General features: G+C 37.6%; 1 protein-coding gene across 4 annotated transcripts; it reads left to right on the forward strand.

The window, feature by feature from the left end:
- Positions 1-6,585: 6,585 nt before the first annotated feature.
- On the forward strand, positions 6,586-16,587 carry LOC112201539 (1,4-alpha-glucan-branching enzyme 3, chloroplastic/amyloplastic). Of its 4 annotated transcripts, none has more exons than XR_002936802.2 (22): positions 6,587-6,993; positions 7,178-7,249; positions 7,624-7,688; positions 8,062-8,739; positions 9,133-9,305; positions 9,404-9,493; positions 9,685-9,760; positions 10,307-10,414; positions 11,523-11,613; positions 11,800-11,901; positions 12,497-12,599; positions 13,112-13,249; positions 13,370-13,441; positions 13,567-13,671; positions 14,060-14,137; positions 14,206-14,316; positions 14,645-14,725; positions 14,824-14,928; positions 15,157-15,242; positions 15,401-15,455; positions 15,929-16,121; positions 16,215-16,587. XR_002936802.2 is itself a non-coding variant. In XM_024342439.2 (21 exons), the coding sequence occupies exons 1-21, from the start codon at positions 6,719-6,721 to the stop codon at positions 15,959-15,961; spliced, it is 2,697 nt and encodes an 898-aa protein (XP_024198207.1). In that variant the 5' UTR covers positions 6,587-6,718; the 3' UTR covers positions 15,962-16,587. The 4 variants fall into 4 exon arrangements, 2 of the variants coding, with proteins under 2 accessions (XP_040362971.1, XP_024198207.1); XR_002936801.2 differs by having other exon boundaries at positions 16,236-16,587; XM_024342439.2 differs by having other exon boundaries at positions 15,929-16,587.
- Positions 16,588-18,800: the final 2,213 nt, after the last annotated feature.

The following is an 18,800-nucleotide window of genomic DNA, read 5'->3' on the forward strand; positions in this document are numbered from 1 at the left end:
GTGACGCCACAAAGGTGGCATAATGGCGTCATAGGCCATGGGTTCCGCTAGAGAGAGTAGGAGGCCATTAGGTTCGATGGATTCTCGCCCTAAGAAGAGAGTGAGTTTGGCACAACTTGATCCATTGATCATTGATACTCAAAATCCGTCTCATGAGAATATTTTGGATTGTGGTTATATCCGAGAGACATCGTTGGGGGACGCCTCAATGTTAGAACCAATTCCTGAGAATATAGAGATCTCTATGAACTACACTAGTGTACATGAGGACGTGGAATTGTTGAGACCAATGACATCGAACCTTACTCTGTTGAAGAATGTCAACGTAGAGAAAATTGGCCTAAATGGAAAGATGCGATCCAGGTTGAATTGGATTCACTAACGAAGAGGAAGGATTTCGGGCCTGAGATGCCAACACCTCCTAACATAAAACCTATTGACATTAATAGGTCTTCATTAGATAGCATGATGAGAAAAAGAGATGGTAATCTCGCCTTATGGCGCAAGATTTCTCACAACGCCCTGGAATCGACTACGAGAAGACATATTCTCTCGTAATGGATGTCATTGCACTCCACTACCTTGTCAGTTTGGTAGTTTCCAAATAACTGAACATGCAGCTTATGAATGTGGTCACTACGTATCTCTATGGGGATCTAGATACGGAATATAATGAAGGTTCTTGTGGACTTCATTTACCCAAGTCAAGTGGCTCTAGACCACGGAAAGTATTTGCAACGAGGTTGAAATGCTCACTAAAATGACTACTTGATTGGGAAGGGATATGATGAACTATGCCCACGCGTTTCCATGACAAGTTCCGGATTTGCAATTGTCGCGGTTTATGTTGATAAACATAATTGGAACCCTTGAGAGTTAAGGGAAACCGTTGAACACCTGAAATCCAAGTTTGAGAGGAAGGACCTTGGGAGAACATGGTTTTGTCTAGATTCAGAACTTGTATACCGTGTCAATAGATGCTTAGGCATTTTTGATAAAGTCAAAGATGCACCATGGTGGTCCGTAGTCTTGGCCCTAAAAAGGGATCCGTTTCGTCCTAGGGATGATGAGGAAGACGTGTTAATAGCAGAAGTGCTTACTTATGTACAATAGGCGTATTATTGTACTTAGCACAATACAAGACCGGACACCTCAATTATTATGAACTTGTTGGCTAGATATATCCCTGCGCCAACGCAACGCCGTTAGATTAGTATAAAGACAATCTTTCGATATTTGAGACGTACGATTGATATGGGCTTGTTCTATCCTTACATAGAGAAAAGAAATGACGGAAGTGTGGGATCGGACCCCACAAGGCAAAATGCCACCTTCCGTGCTCCTCCTCCCCTCCATCAAAATGACAACAAGCACTTCTAAATATTGAAGTGAACCAAATCCGATCAGAGGATAATGTAGCGGACTTATTTACTAAGTCGTTACCAAAATCCACCTTCAAGAAACATGTTAAGAGCATCGGATTGAGAAAGTTATCCGAACTCCCATGATTGTAGCAATCAGGGGGAGATATTGACATCAGGAGGAGGCATGATGTCTACATGTTCGATCTCGAAGAGTGAAGGACGTGTTGTGCTCTTTTTGTCCTTCGACCAGGGTTATTTTTGTCTCACAGGGTTTTTGTTACCTGGCAAGGTTTTTAACGAGGCAACAATCAAAGCGTCATCACTAAGTTTGAGCGGCACAAGGGGGAGTGTTGAAGGATGTCGACATAATGTGTGCCTCTACAAACTAGGGTTTAGAGTTATAATAGGAAAGTGTTCTAGGTATTCAATTGTATTCGAATTCTATTACCTATTGTGTACCTTGTAACTCCCTATATAAAGGGCTCATATTATCAATAATAAACACGATTACAATTCTCCTACAACAAAACAGACATTTTTCTATGTTTTTTAATCTTTATCAAGGGGGCTTAAGAAAAACAAAGATTAAAAGCCGACAAACTTAGACTTTACAGACTGGCATTACTCATTAGTAACCATCTCTTAATTCTCAAGTTATATACCTCTAGCAATTGAAGCTCGTCTCAGAGGATCCAGCACAACGTCAGGGCTTTCATAAACTGCAAGTGAAATTCGAGACGGCGATGCATAAGCAGTTAGAGAATACAAAGTCCAATGTTTTAACGAAAAGAAAAGGTAAATGACCAGGTATTATTCGAATCAATGCGGAGCACTCAAATAATCTATTCTATAGCCAAGTTACCAGGTTTGAGCAAGAAATGGTTAACAAATAAAAGTCATCACTGATTTAGTACGTTATAACATAAGATACTATTTCCAAAGCAGCACGCACAGAATTTTTCGACATCAATCGTAACATGTTGAGATTTTGGTGTCAGATTGGAGGGAAACAATGACATAAATTGTAATATATGTTTTTTTTAATGTCATGTTGCTAAGAGATGGACCGAATTAACATAAATTATTTTGTTTGATGACCTAATCTAATATAACCCATGTTAAAATGACCTTAGTTATCATTTCTTCTATTTTCATATATTTCATTCCAACAAGGTATTTTCATGCTTTCACTTCATCAATGAAGTATGTTTGAAACATTTTCCAGTAACTGAGGTGGAAACTACGAATATGTCAGAGATGCTCTGATGTGCTTAACACGTGAGATTAGTTAAATAGAAAATTTCGATAGAATTACTAAAAGTTGACGAGTAAAGTATCTCCAACAGATTACTTATTTCAAAATAAATTTTAAATTTAGCTAATTTTATGATAAAATTCTATTTTAACAGAATACTTAAACAAAAATTAAATTTAATCTTTACTAAATCTCCTCTATTTAACTAAACCTTAAATTTTCTAACATTCAAATTAATTTAACTTCACTGGAGTGTAACTCTTATATTTCACTTTTAGCTATGAAAATAGCTACAACCGTTAACATTTCTTCATCAAGCTCCGGTCTTTGCAGAGCAATATTCCGAAACCTAGGTTTCGTGAAGTAAACGGCGGTGAACCCCGATGGATCTCTGTTTGCTAGAGATCCGTTTGCAGTCGAATCCAAATAGTTTTTCCGCGCAGCGCGGAGGTTTTGAAGGTGATCCAAGGCGCTCTTCAGACCAGTGGTGGTAGCAGCGACTTCAGGGTTGGAGGCGGCGAGCCCTGCTTGATCAGCGACGTAGCTGGTTCGGTCGAAGTCAACCCAAGGCAGACCTGATTCCAGCGGGCTTTGAGTTTTTCCAAGACCGATCCAAGGCGGGGAACTTTCCGGTTGCCCTGATGGGATGAGCGCGGACGCCCGCCAGAGTGATGATGGGCGACGGTGGTTTCTCAGCAGGACCAGATCTGGTCGGCACGGCTGATGGGTACAATAGGGTTTAGGCAGTGGGCCTTGGGCCTCTGGCTTTCTGGGCTGCGGTATGGCCTAGTGAATTGGGCTCAGGCGGGTCCAATTCCCCTATTTTCTCTCTCACTCGGGCTGGGCATGGTTTGGGTCTTTTAGGAGGTGACTTGTCCTGCTTTGGCTTGTACCTGTTCCTAGTATGGTGTTGTGGCTGTGCTGAATATTGTGACGTACACCATTGGGTCTTAGGCGTCATGATGTTTAGAACAATGGTTCTATTCTAGGGCAGTGATGGGCTAGGGAGTTTTTAATTTCCGCACTTTGGTCTCAGCATGACCCTAAAACGAGGCTGTTCACTGCATTGACGGGTGGAGGGGTACACCAGATGGTCTTTAGGGCCCAAGCTAATCAAGGTAGATGCGGAGAATTAGGGTTATGTAAGAATAAACTTAGTTGTTAGTTTTTTTGGTATTTTCCTTTTGGATTTTAGTTTTGCATTTTCCTTATTGGAGTTTAGCTTTTGCAACATTCTTTTGGATGGTATACTGGGTGCAGTCAGTTGAGCAATGAATATAATGGATTATCTTCGGATTCTCTAACTTAACCTTATACGGTTGTATGATCTCTTCGATCACATGAATATATCTTCTTTTCTCCTTAAAAAAACAAAGAAAAAGCTACAGCTGTTAAACTAACTAGGTGAAAATTAAATTTATCTAAAATAAAAAGCATAAATTGACAAACATGAGAAACGTTGGTTGCAGTTCGGCTATTTTTGATAAAATCTAAAATTTTCATCATTTTGTGAAGGGGGTAATGTTGCCAGTGCAAAATATTTAATAACAAATTACATTTAAGTTATTGACAAAAGATGACTTTACAAATAAATCATCTAAAGATTGAATTAAACATATAAGGACTAAATCTTACAAATAAGGACAAGGTGTTCTCCACTTGCCACATGTCATGAGTTAATTTACTTTTTTATCCTTAACTATTTCTTTTAACTTCTAATCATTTTGTAAAGATCAAATCTTACAAGTAATGACAATTTGCTCTCCACTTGCCTCATGCCATGAGTTAATTTACTTTTTTACTCTTAACTATTTCTTTTGACTTCTAATTCCCTTATGTTACTTTTTTTTTTTTCTGAGAATAATTCTTTATGTTACTTTTATTTCCTTGAGAATAATCCATTTATGTTACTTCACAAAATCTCACTCTCCTACTACTCTCATCTCATCATCTAATCCTGCTACTGTACTCGTCCAATCCTGCTACTGCACTCATACTCGTCCAGTTCTGCTACTTGTTTTCTGCTACTGCACTCGTCATCGCCCAATCCTGCTACTGCACTCGTTCAATCCTGCTACTGTACTCGTACTCGTCCAGTTTTGCTGCTGCACTTGTCCAATCCTGCTACTGCCCTCGCTGCACTCATACTTGTTCAGTTCTGCTACTACACTTGTACTCGTGTTCTGCTACTGCACTCGTCATCACCTAATCCTGCTACTGCACTCGTCATCGCCCAATCCTGCTACTGCACTTATACTCGTCCAATTCTGCTACTGCACTTGTCCAATCCTGCTACTGCCCTCGCTGCACTCATACTCGTCCAGTCCTACTACTGCACACAGTATCACATAATAAACTGCACACAGTAGCACATAACAACAATAAACTACAGAAAGAAACTTCAATTAAACACAGTAGCACATAACAATAATAAACTACACAAATAAACTTCAAATAAACTGCACACAAATAAACATCAAATAAACTGCACACAGTAGCACATAACAATAATAAACTGCACAAAGCACATAACAATAATAAACTGCAGAAAGAAACTTCAAATAAACTGCACACAGTAGCACATAACAATAATAAACTGCACACAGTAGCACATAACAACAATAAACTGAACACAGTAGCACATAACAACAATAAACTGCAGAAAGAAACTTCAATTGAACACAGTAGCACATAACAAATACAACAATAACACAGTAGCACAGTAGCACATAACAAATACAACAATAACAAATACAACAATAACACAGTAGCACAGTAGCACATAACAAATACAACAATAACACAGTAGCACAAATGCAAGAATAACACAGTAGCACATAACAACAATAAACTGAACACAAGATCATGATGTTCTAGACATAACGCAGAAACAAGCACCAAAATAGAGTCGAACTGAGACTAGCTTATATAAAAATTAACTCTGTTACTATAAAATATATTTTTCCAATCTGTCTCATACAATGTACTAAACCAAGCCATGTAAAATCATGTGCTACTCAAACTCTCAGTAACAGACAAAGTTTTGAATTGCAAAGAAAACAATAGACTCAGTGGTAACAACTCCAAATAAGCACAAACACACAGTAGCATAAAAAACTAATCCAAACCAAGCAATTACTCCAATTTTTCCAACCCAGCGACTGTGAAGTTGCTTCGAAAATGACAGACAAAATTCTAAGTCTCCCTTCTCACTATCAACTATGATATTCCGATATTCAAGCTCAATAATCCACAATACCAGATGTTGAGAAACAAATCAAATTCGAAGATTAAAGCCAAAAGATGACGAACCTGAGCAAGTAGTTTGGGCAAATTGACCATCACAGCAGCCTTGTTAGCACTCAAACCACCACTATCGTCAGCCATCACAGCTTTGTTCTCTTCTTCTTCTTCCTCCCTTTCACCCTCCAAATCGGAGTCTTCCTTCTCCGAAATCACAATCATGCGGTCCTTCTCCTTCTCCTTCTCCGGCTCCGGCAGCACCTCCTCCTCCTTCAGCTTTTTCACAGCTAACCTCGTCCTCGGCCTCACCACAACGACTCAATCATTATATTTACAGCTGCGAAGCTTTGAGAGTCATGAACATGGTTGATATTTCAAGCTGAGTGCTGCTACTACGGAGATTTTGCAAAGCATTTTGGATCTGTTGCTGGAGTTTTTAGGTTTTCTGATTTGGGTTTAGGGGTTTTGCGTTTTGCATTTGGGGATTTCAGGTTTTGTTTGGTAAGAATTATGGCAGTGGCATGAGCGTAAATTATAACAAATACTAAGCATTTTAGTCATTTTCTATCAAAATTTCAAGCCAGGCCTGCTTCATTTGGTTTTGGGCCTGGGCTTGTGTCCTTATTTGTATAAAACAAATTGAAGGTGAGTTTTCTGTGTTTATATTTTTGGTCATGTGTTACTATATAATTTTCTAAAAATTTAAACCTTTGTGGCCGGGGGTGTCCAAATAAGACTTGAAGGTGCCCACAGAAATCACACACATCATAAACCTCTCTAATACCCTTTCTGCAATTCCCAGTACCCGCCTTCTTATCCCAAGCTCTGCTCTCTGCAGCTGCCTCAACTCTTCACCATGGCTTCACTTTCACTTTCAACCAAGTTCCCTCTGTACCCCAACCTCACATTTCTCCAATTCCAGTACCCAAACAGACCTCAAAGAATCATCTTTCCTATCAAGAAGACAACCCACATAGGCTGCTCCGCCACAGGTCAACCCCACCAACAACAAAGACCACCCAAGAACAAGAAGAAAACCCTCACCGACGGCGACAAAGGCGTCGACCCAGTTGGCTTCCTCTCCAAATTCGACATCTCCCATAAGCAATTTGCTCAGTTCCTCCGTGAAAGGTGACCCATTCTCACTTCATTGATCTTACAACATGCGAAAGTAGTAAAGTTTGAAGCTTTGATATACTTAGATATTGGTTTAGTGAAATTACTGTAGTACATTGTGGAGGGTTTTTATCTTATGCTAGTAAGAATTACTGTGAGCTGTTGTTTATATCTATTCCATTGGTTTATTATATTGCAGACACAAAGCCCTCAAGGACCTGACAGATGAAATATTAACTCGCCACATCAACCTCAGGGATATGTCTTCTGGGTTTGTTCTTCCAAACCCAAATTCCCTTTCTTTTTTCATTTCAACTTTTGGTTTTTGATACCCTTCATGCTTCATCTGTGGTTGTTTTTGTTAACCTCTAGTTTTGATGTTAATTTAGTGCACAGGTCTGTTGGTGTAACTGTTGCCTTGTTCATTAAGTCTTAATAAGTAGAATTCACATTTTGAATGACCAAATAACTAATTATCATTGTGAAACTGTCCATGTGACAGCCTCAGTTTATCTTGTATCAATAGCTTTTGGTTACTGAAAAAAAAGAAGAGTAAAATATTAATATAGCTGACACTACATTGCTGGTTGAGACTTGAATTTACCAGTTCAGGTTGTAATTGCTATTGTTATCTTTTTCCTATAGATATGAGATATTGGGTTTGCATCGACACCCAGAACATAGAGAGGATTATATGGAGTGGGCTCCAGGTTTGATATAAGCCTAAACCCTTTTTCTTGTTTCCAATTTATGGTCAGTGTGATTCTAAATGTTGATCCCTTAGTCAATTATTTTCCTCGATAAAATCAAGATGACTAGCTTTTCTTTTATTTATTTTTTTCCTTCTACTTCTTCGTCTGTTAATTCATTTTCTATAGATTTATATGGTTTTTTTTTTCCTGTCTGAATTACATTCTGGCCAGCTTGTCTTTGACTAGTCACCAATTATTTGAACCATGAAGAAAGACAATTTTCTCTGGTCTTTGTTATAATTTTGTAATGTTTCTATATAAATCAAATACCTTGTTTTCTGGACTTTACATCTAGCAGATCATATGTCTAAGATAAGCTTGCGAAATGCAGGTGCTCGCTACTGCGCACTGGTTGGTGATTTCAATGGGTGGTCTCCCACAGAGAACTGTGCAAAAGAGGGTCATTTTGGACATGATGACTATGGATACTGGTTCATCATTCTTGAAGATAAGTTGAGGAATGGAGAGAAACCAGATGAGCTGTACTTTCAACAGTATAACTATGTAGATGATTACGATAAAGGTGACAGTGGTGTTACCATTGAAGAAGTCTTTAAGAAAGCAAATGATGAGTATTGGGAACCTGGAGAAGACCGGTTTCTAAAAAACCGCTTAGAAGTACCAGCAAAGTTGTATGAGCAGATTTTTGGGCCTAATGGACCTCAAACGTTAGAGGAACTTGAAGAAATACCAGATGCAGAAATAAGATATAAAGCGTGGAAAGAACAGCATAAAGATGACCTGCCTAGTAACTTACCTTCTTATGATGTGATTGACAATGGAAAAGAGTATGACATTTACAATGTTGTACTTGATCCAGTATCACAAGAGAAATTTAAAGCAAAGAAGCCTCCCTTGCCATATTGGTTCGAGACACGTAAAGGAAGGAAGGCATGGTTGAAAAAGTATAGGCCGTGCATTCCTCATGGGAGCAAGTACAGGGTCTATTTTAATACTCCTAGTGGGCCACTGGAACGAGTACCTGCTTGGGCAACTTATGTGGAACCAGGTAGTCATTGGTCCTCCAGCATTATGCAATTTTTGAAAGTTCTTATGTAGAATTTTTTTTTGTTGTCTTGTAATTTTTTCATTAAAAATGTGCAAGAATTCTCATCAAGTCTGCATCAGGTAAATGGGATATCTATTTACAGACATGCTTCGCAGAATCCTGGCCTAGGCCTTATGTAGACTATAGTGGCTGTTCTCATTGGTTCCTCTCCCTCCCTCCCTCCGTCCTACCGTTTTGGTTGCTTTACGATTGTCTTATTAGCCATCACATGCTTTTATCCTTTTGTGGTGCCTTATCATCATTCTATTCATAATATTTTGTCGTGTATATTATATATTATATTGGCATATTGGTGTATCGTTTCTTCATCTGAACCTTGTTTAATACCTTCAGACGCAGATGGAGGACAAGCTTTTGCAATCCACTGGGAACCACCCCCAGAACTTGCATACAAATGGAAGAATGCACGCCCTAAAGTGCCAAAGTCCCTGCGCATTTATGAATGTCATGTTGGCATAAGTGGATCAGAGCCTAAAGTATCTTCTTTCAGTGATTTCACAGAGAAGGCAACTCCTATTCCTGGATTGTGTAACTAGGGACTTAAATCTTATTCTTATATGGCAGACAAATTTTTCATTTTTTCTCTTGATTTTTCTTCTTGTAGGTTCTTCCTCATGTAAAGGAGGCTGGCTATAATGCAATTCAGCTGATTGGAGTTATTGAGCACAAAGATTATTTCACTGTTGGTTATAGAGTGAGTGCTTCCACTTTTCTATTCTCAAATTACACATATTGATACAATTTTATCTTTTTAAATTTCTGCATGTTGACACATCTATTTCCTGTTTTATTAAGCAGAAGAGGCATTAGGCCAGAAAATATTTTGTAATCTTGATTTGTATGATGGTTCTATGAATATGATCAAGCAATATTTTGGAATTTCAGGCCACTAATTTATATGCTGTTAGCAGCCGATTTGGCACTCCTGATGATTTCAAGCGGTTGGTTGATGAAGCACATGGTTATCACTTTTCATTTATTCCATTTATTTCATTCAGTAACCATCAAATATATTATTCATACTTTATGATGTCTATGCGACTTTGGCTGTGCAGATTATGCAAAATCTATTTTACTGCTGAAATATTCTTTTTGTATTGCATCACATACTGAAGTTGATCTAGAAAACATGATCACCTAATGTTGTAAGGTGTTTTTGCGTAATAGCTGGATTCATGTCTTGTTTGTAAATTCTAAATGATTCATTAAAAGAGTGAATCAATAATATAGAGTTGTACGTTAATTCATAGCATGTTTTGAGTCTATAATTTTGTATAAAAGGAAAACAGTTAGCAAAACAAATGAAACACCTTGATGGCAGGTGGATATAAGCCTCTAGATAATAATTATTTTGAATCTATGCTCTTGTACTGAATAAGATTCATGAATAAGTGCTCTCTCCTGACTAGTTTGGCATCAATGATGTGTTTCTTCAAAAAATTTCTCCTCCATGACTATTGCTTTAGTAAAGCTTACATGCAGGACCCACCCTTTTTTTCCTTTACAGGACAAGGACTGCTGGTCTTCTTGGAGATTGTCCATTCCTACTCAGCTGCAGATGAGATGGTTGGATTAGGGCTTTTTGATGGAACAAATGACTGCTACTTCCACACTGGTATTTCTTTATATTACTAGTGCCTCATCTTTATTACCAATTCTAGAAGTGGACATTGGTCAGGTTGGATATAGTGCCATACTGATATATGATATGGAACCCATATAGACTCTGATTACTCAACATCGAGACTGACTGCAGTGAGATTACTTGATAGAGAGTGGGTTGGATCTGATCAGGTTCTCTGCTAGGGATTGAGACCAGATTATTACTTTTATTTTTTGAAACAAGTTCAGAAAATAATACTAGACTCACAAATAACAGAAAAGTATTTATAAGAAAAGATTAACAATAGAAAAGACTACCAGTAGTTTACCAGAAGATAGATCACTTATCTTCCAAATTAAAACTTATATGGCTTTGGAATTTGGATCCCCATATTTAATCAACTTAGTGGCTAACCAGTTTCATCATCACTCATGCAATAACTTGAAAATTGGTTCTATATATTACATACGTAACGATTGAACTTCCAGCCCCAAAGCTCAACTCAATAGGTGGTAATGTTCACATGATACTTATATTAAGGATCACACATAACTACTGGTGATTATCATTAACACCCTTGGTCATGTCCAGGTCGGATAAAGAAGTGTAATCTGGAAGTCTGTGTTTCCTTGATAGTAACTTATCTCTTAGGCTTGATAGAGCTTTTCTTTGCTTTTGCTCTTAGGAAGATGGCTTTTTGCTACTAATGTATGTTTCTGTCTGTGTTGATAAATTTCAGTAGCTTCTGAAAAAAGAAAAAAAATTGTTTGATTATTCTTTTCCAGTCAAATGACCCAAATAAGCAAGCACCAAGCATTACCACAAAACATTGGTCTTCTCTTCGCCCCCTAAAATCTTATGCTTTTTAATCAATATAGAAAAGCACCCCTGGGAACGGGCAGCTAGCATTCACCTCTCTGAATAAATTCCACACCGGCTCAGAAACATCCAACCTGCAAGCTTATATTATTAGCTGATATGTTCATTTGATACTTGTACTGGTATTAATGGCAGTAGCTAATCAATGTGGAATTATTCTCTTGAACAACATTGGCATTTGTTCTCATATTCATATATCATGTTGGGCCCTTCATGATATTGACATTATCTTCTTAAATAGGCAAACGGGGACATCACAAGCACTGGGGTACCAGAATGTTTAAATATGGTGATCTGGATGTTCTGCATTTCCTTCTCTCGAATTTGAACTGGTAAGTGTGAAGCTCAAAGAATGGTTCAAATTCTGACATTAGTGGAGTTGCTTCTTTGAAATGATCATGTACCTGCTTAATTCAGTAAACTAGGACCATGTTATACGCTATTCTTTGCTATTTGGAAGTTAAATTTATTAAATTGAGCGTGCTATCTTTGGCTTAATAATTACAATTTTTGAACAGGTGGATCACGGAGTACCAAGTTGATGGTTTTCAGTTCCATTCACTTTCATCAATGATTTATACTCATAATGGTTTTGCTTCGTTTACTGGTGACTTGGAGGAGTAAGGCATCAATTGAAACTTCAATAATTGCATACATAAAACCACATTCTCAATTTTATAACTGCTAGATTGTCCTGGGCTTAACAAAAGCATCTTGGGTTCCAAGAGTGGCTTATTTTCTTTTCTAATGAAAAAGTCATCAATACGTTCGGTGGGAAGCAAAGGCTCTGAAAGAGTGAAAATTTTCACAAGTTCTACCACACCTAAGTGTGGAATCTCACTTTACCGTTTTAGCTAATAAAAACCTGCTCGATCTGCAAGAATTCCGTCAACATCTGTACTCTATAACAAGCTAGTATATAGCATGTGCTCTTTTATAATTAAATCATATTGTTTTCTGTTTTGTTTTTATGGTTTATATGGGTCGCTGTATTTCATTGACAAGGAAAAATGGTTTTGAAATGATGACAGAGCATAACTGATGGGAAACTAGATAGTTTCTTGGGGAAGACAAACTCTGGGGTTTTATGACTATTTCATTGTCATCCTCATAAAGTCTGTTCTATTTCAACTGGTTTGAGTCTTTAGCACCATACCTCATGGTTAGGCTAACTATGAGCCTATGATTGTAAGAATAATCCTGCTCTTTTGCCAGGTACTGCAATCAATATGTTGATCGGGACGCATTGTTGTACCTCATTTTGGCAAACGAAATACTTCATGCTCTCCACCCAGATATAATAACGATTGCTGAAGATGTAAGCAGTTAATCTTTTATGTTTGTTTAGTAATGGAAACTAGCATCACATTTTTTTGCTGATTGTGAGCTATAAAATAATAATATCATATATGCTGCTCTGAGCTTCAGATTTCAGATCCTATTATCTTAGCTCTAAAAAATTTACATTTTTTAGTTTTGGTATTGAAGTAAAGCTGCACACACACACACACTAGCATGTGCCCACACTCCATGTGCGTGGGTGATTTACCTGCATTTTTCATTGGGTGTTTTTTTTTTGGTTTTTTTTTTTAAAAATGGAAAGTGGGTGGTTTCTTAACCAAAACAGTCTCCTACAGTAACAACTACTATTTATTTTATTTTAGTTTAATTTCTTTTCTTTTTGTTAAATTGACATTACTGTCCTTGTTAGTTATTTCAGTTTCCGAACTTTTTTAATATTTGAGAGTTATATCTCAGAGTTTTACTTAGTGCTGTGTGTATTGTATTTTCTGACTTCTACAAAGATTTAGAGTTTGATTTATTTTCCAGGCAACCTTCTATCCAGGTCTATGTGAACCAATCTCTCAAGGCGGATTGGGCTTTGATTATTGTGTCAATCTTTCTGTCTCAGAGATGTGGTCATCTTTCCTTGAGAATGTTCCAGACCATGATTGGAGCATGAGTAAGGTTGTACATTTGATTGTCATACATTGAGTGGACATTCATAATGTTAATGCCTTTTTTCCTCGATTTACACTTTCCCTATTCCATGAAGTGGACATTCATTATGTTCAACCCACTCTGCAGATTGTGAGTACATTAATGGGCAACAAAAATTATGCAGATAAGATGCTCATGTATGCTGAAAATCATAACCAGGTATCAACCTTTCAGTGTCTTAACCATCTAGAACTTTATTGAAATACTCTAGGCTTACATGTTATTTGGTTTAAACTTTTTGTGTTTGATGTAACGCTTTAACCTGTTTACGATCTTGCAATCAGTCAATTTCTGGAGGGAGATCTTTTGCAGAGATACTGTTTGGTGAAATCAGGGAGGGCTCTCCTGACAAGGAGAAATTATTGCTCAGAGGTTGTTCCTTGCACAAGGTATGCCAAGTACCACTAGGTCTAAATATATTTCTATTATTTTGGTAAGGAAATTCTAATTTCAGATTGTCTCCACTGTTCTACTTCCATAAATGCTCTCACACATGTAAATGCTCACACACAAATATCGTGTCGTTGCTCCTGATTTTTTTTATTATTTGTAATCAGCTTTCCACAAAATGATTGAGGAATTAGTTATCTCTATGCATAAATCTGCATCTGTATGAAATAGGTGCAGTTTGTAGGCAGTACACACTCTGCAGTTTAGGAAACACTTGCAATACATTCAACATGTAGTGTGTGCATGTATGGTTGTTGAGCTGTAATCTCAGGACATGTTTTTGTTCATTCTTGTCATTTATATTTTCATTTTTGGGCACTGAGACAGATGATCAAATTAATTACTATGACAATTGGTGGCCGTGCTTATCTCAACTTCATGGGCAATGAATTTGGGCATCCAGAGGTGAGGTTACTTGTCCCTACAAGTTCAATAATTTTATTCATATGACTAATGATTGTCTCATGTTCCAGAGGGTTGAGTTCCCAATGCCAAGCAACAATTTCTCATTTTCTCTTGCCAACCGAAGGTGGGATCTTCTTGCCAACGAGGGATTGCATCTCAACTTGTTTAGTTTCGATAAGGTATCAATTTATTTCCATATTATTACCTTTACATGCTACATCTTGTGGTTCTGGCCCTCTTTCTGTCTCATCTGGCTCTGTAATTGTTCTAGCTGTTGTTGAAAGTTGCTAAAAGTTGTTTAGGTTCCTAATCATTTTTTATTTCTTCCATAATTGCTGTTTCTATAATTATTCTGTTCACCTCTTGGTTATGAAATTAAGATTTTAACTTGAAGTTTCTATTATCGGGGATTTTTCTTATAAACTATTAAAAGTTCTTTGTTTTTTGTGTGAGGAAGACATTCGTTGACGTCATAGCAAAATGATTTCCATTTTTCCTCTGTCCTAGGACTTGATGAAGTTGGATGAAAATGAAAGAATACTTCCAAGAGTTTTACCCAGCATTCACCATGTGAATGACAATAGCATGGTATGGTGACTCTTCCATTCACTTACTTTGTGTGCTTCCATGCATTGTAGAGAAAACTTTTTCGTTTACTGATCAAGATACTCTTTTGCTAATTACAGGTAATTGCTTACATAAGAGGGCCTCTTCTATTCGTATTTAACTTTCATCCAACAGATTCTTATGAAGGATACCGAATAGGTGTAGAAGAAGCTGGAGAGTATCAAGTAGGTTATGGCAAACAGCATTTAGTACTTTTATGTCAGAAATATAGTTCCAAATCTTAATTTTGAATGTTTTCTTTTATATCGGTGTGCTGCCATAATTGCATGGATTCATGTTTATGAACCTAGAAACTAGATAGTCTAGTCTTTACGCCTTTATGGATATTTATATGTATGTAAGGACTCCAATGGTTAAAGCAAATGAATGTGTTTGGATTTTTGTGGCTACAGCTTGTACTAAATACGGATGAAAGAAAGTACGGAGGTCAAGGGCTTTTGAAGGATGACCAATATTCTAGGACAACTACTAGCCAAAGGTAATCACCAACTTTGTTTACTCTTCCACTACCTTTGCAAAAAAAATTTGTGTTTTACATTTGTATACGCGTTAGCATTGAATGTTGGTTCCTTTGTTCAATTCTTTTTGTTTTTTTTTTTACTATCAATCTAAGAGCTCTGTGTTTGGTTTTTGCAGAAGTGATGGTCTCCGAAACAGCTTAGAAGTTCCTCTGCCTAGTAGGACTGCCCAGGTTTGTAAATTCCTTTAGGTTTTGTTTGTCAGTATCTCTCTCCTTTTTTGGGGATAAGTGGCTTATAGGTTGGGTTTCTTTTTGTACTTAGATGACTAAAGGATAGAAGAACTACTCTAAACCACTTAGACAAAAAAAGTAGACTTCTAAACAACCCTGAATTGTTTTAAATTGTAAATAACCTCATAAACTGCTACTATATTTGATCTACTGTAGTCTATAGATACATATTAGATGATGTGTTCTGTGACCTTAAGAAATAATCTGTTCAAATCTTTGCAAAGACTTATGGATCCTGATGCATCTTAAGGTTTGTGCTCTTGTATTCTCAGTCCTAACCAGTCTTGCTTTTTGCTCTGTTGTTTCTAGTATCACTAATACTGTCTAGGATCAAAAGGACCAAATTCTCTTTGACAACGTTTGTGATGATGAAGTAATACAATTTGACTTGTGTTTCTTGATATCTATTGCAGGCTTACAAATTAAGTCGGATTTTAAGAATATAAATAGTGCACTCAGAAATTACTTGCATGCAGACTTTAAAGAATGAAAGCTAATACCTCATCAAGCTACATAGTCTGTAGTTAGTTATTAAGCACTCCCCTGAGTGGTGCATTGACGGGAAGCTCATAATTTAACAAGGAGATGCAGAGTTCAAAATGAAAGGTTGTACCTTGGTTTATCTAAGCTCTCCATTTGTCATGGTTGTTTCTTTTGGAAGAGTTGGGATGATCCGATTTTGTCCAACTGAACTCACAGAACTGGGGTATTATGATGCAGCAAGATGTTTCAAGTAGGACTTTCAGAAGGGATGGTCACATGAGAAGAGATATTGATGTCTTACTAGCCCTCTGTTGAAGTGAAATCTGATCCTCCCTCTTGACTGGTGGATGTATATTTTCGGCGGGAAAGGGAAATACCATGCAACATGTATAAATTAGGCAGGCGTCCTTATTTTAGGTAAGGCAATGAAAGTAGGGAGGTATAAGAACATAGTTGTGAATCGTTATGCCCTTCCCCTTTTTGTATGAAAATGGAAAATTATAGATAGCAATGAACTCATTTTTACAATAAGGAATTTGATGTATACCCTTTTTTTTTTTTTTAAAAAAATTGATTTCTTTTTATGGAATTTGAACTTGAAAATAACAGTAAGAACTCATACAGATTCTTAAAATTTACAATTCTAGGAGGAAAATTATTACACCACATACAATTTTGAACGACATTTTCACATCTGGTACCATATTAGACTCCCTCTAAATGTGTGGAAATGAAATGCTTACGATCTGAACCAAAACTGTTGGATATCTCTGAGAATGAAGACACCCTTTAAGGAGCACTGTGGGCACTTATGACCATCTTTATCAGAAGAAGATTCTGAAGCTGAAGCATTTGTGCCCAACTCCCTATACTCATATCTCTAATCCCAGAACCAGCTGAAAATTTGCCACTCGTATGAGTCGTATCTCAGTTAGAATTGTGCATTTCTTTAGTTTTTTGTAACCAAATTGTCCTCGTGCTATAAGTTGCGAGGTGACAATGAGCGGCGTAGTGGTAAAGTTGGACTCTAGGGATTTAGGCAATGTCTCTAGATGGTAATTGAAAGGGTCTTTTTAAATGTACCTAACAAATATCTATGTAGATCCAGCAAGGTTTTTTACACATAGTAAAATGATAGAATTTCTAATTGCACCCAACAACTTTTCCAATAATACCCTTTCTAATAGCAAATAATCTCACACCCATTGGAGTAGAAACTGGAAACCCTCTGTTAGGATGTGTAACTGATGTGTTTTGGAAGAGGCTCTGGAAAGTTAAAGTTCCCCCAAAAATCCATATGCAGGCTTGGCGTCTGGTGAAGGGAATATTACCGACAAGAGCGGTGCTTTCTAGAAGAGTGCAGCTCCCAGATTTGGCTTGCGTATTTTGTTCTGACTTGGTCGAAGATGGGAAACATTTGTTCGTGGGTGTTCTGCAATTAAGGTGTTTTGGTGTCATAGTCCACTTAAACTCATTCCGGCTGATTATTTGCATTTATCACTTGGTGATTGGGTTAGGTTGATGTTCGAGAAGCTGCATGGTCAGTCTTTAGAATTATTCTTGGTCATATTTTGGGTTATTTGGTCTGACAGAAACAATATAATATGGAGGCAAGGATTATTTAAGACCTTGAGTCCTGTTACAGATCTTCTCATTCAAAAAACCAAACGCCTTTGCCTTTGAATAGCTGAGTTATGTAGGTAACCCATGATACTTGTCATGTTTGTCCACTCTCTCCACTCCAAGAATTGCCGCTATCCCATCTTGCATTAGAGGATGCATGTTTTTACTAAAGGATATGCAACTCTTCTAATAATTTACATGTTGACCAGAAGCGTGTTCATCAGGCCTGTCCTAGCCCAGGGCAGGCAGGGCGATGGCCCAGGGCCGAATGTAGATGGATAAAAAAAAATGTTGTTTGAGAGGCTATAGTACATCAAAAATGCAAAAGTTGTCCAAAACAGACCCAACACTATGAGAGACAAAGTCATGAGAGAGAGAGGGATGTGTCATCATGGGCCCAAATTTTTCATCAATATGAAATATTTTTGAATATTTTTTTTATATAAAGGGCCAATATTATTCTTCCTTCCACGCCTTGAATTTCCCAAGGCCGGGCCTGGTGTTCATTCTCTTACAGCAGGCTCTTCACTATCTCACATTCTCACACTCCCCCCTTCCTGCCTTGAAAAAAGTAAATGAGTTATCTGCAAAAAACAGGTGACTAATACTTGGTGCACCGCTGCATATCCGAACTCCTTGCAATACCCCAGTTCGCTCCGCATGCAAAATACACCTAGAGAGCACCTCTGCACATAATAAGAACAAGTACGGTGATATCGAATCCCCTTGCCGTAATCCCCATGATGGAATGGCTCGACCCCTATGTTCTCCATTAATTATAAAAGAGTACGACACAATGCTCACACAACTCATAATCCACTTTACCCACACGGGAACAGAAACCCAACTTCCGCATAACTTGCTCCAAAAAACCCCACTCAACTCTATCGTATGACTTGCTCATGTCGAGCTTCAAAGCACAATAGCCCACCTTACCATTTCTACAACGTTTCAAACAATGAGAAATCTCAAATGCCATCAGAGAGTTATCAGAGATTAGCCTACCCAGTACAAAAGCACTCTAATATGGAGAGATCAATGAATCAAGCAGGGGCTTTAACCGGTTAGCCAATACTTTTGAACCCAACTTGTAGATAACGTTGCACAAACTTATGGGGCGAAGTTGATGCATATACTGAGGAGCCTCAACCTTGGGGATCAAGGCCACATACGTCCAGT

Source organism: Rosa chinensis, chromosome 5 (assembly GCF_002994745.2).
Source record: "Rosa chinensis cultivar Old Blush chromosome 5, RchiOBHm-V2, whole genome shotgun sequence".
In the NCBI taxonomy this organism is placed as follows: domain Eukaryota; kingdom Viridiplantae; phylum Streptophyta; class Magnoliopsida; order Rosales; family Rosaceae; genus Rosa; species Rosa chinensis.

Coding starts and splice junctions, on each gene's coding strand:
- LOC112201539 (XM_024342439.2), top strand. CDS start 6,719: ATGGCTTCACTTTCACTTTCAACCAAGTTCCCTCTGTACCCCAACCTC. Junction 9,306..9,403: donor TCAGTGATTTCACAGAGAAG/GCAACTCCTATT, acceptor TTCTTCTTGTAG/GTTCTTCCTCATGTAAAGGA. Junction 11,902..12,496: donor TTTACTGGTGACTTGGAGGA/GTAAGGCATCAA, acceptor CTCTTTTGCCAG/GTACTGCAATCAATATGTTG.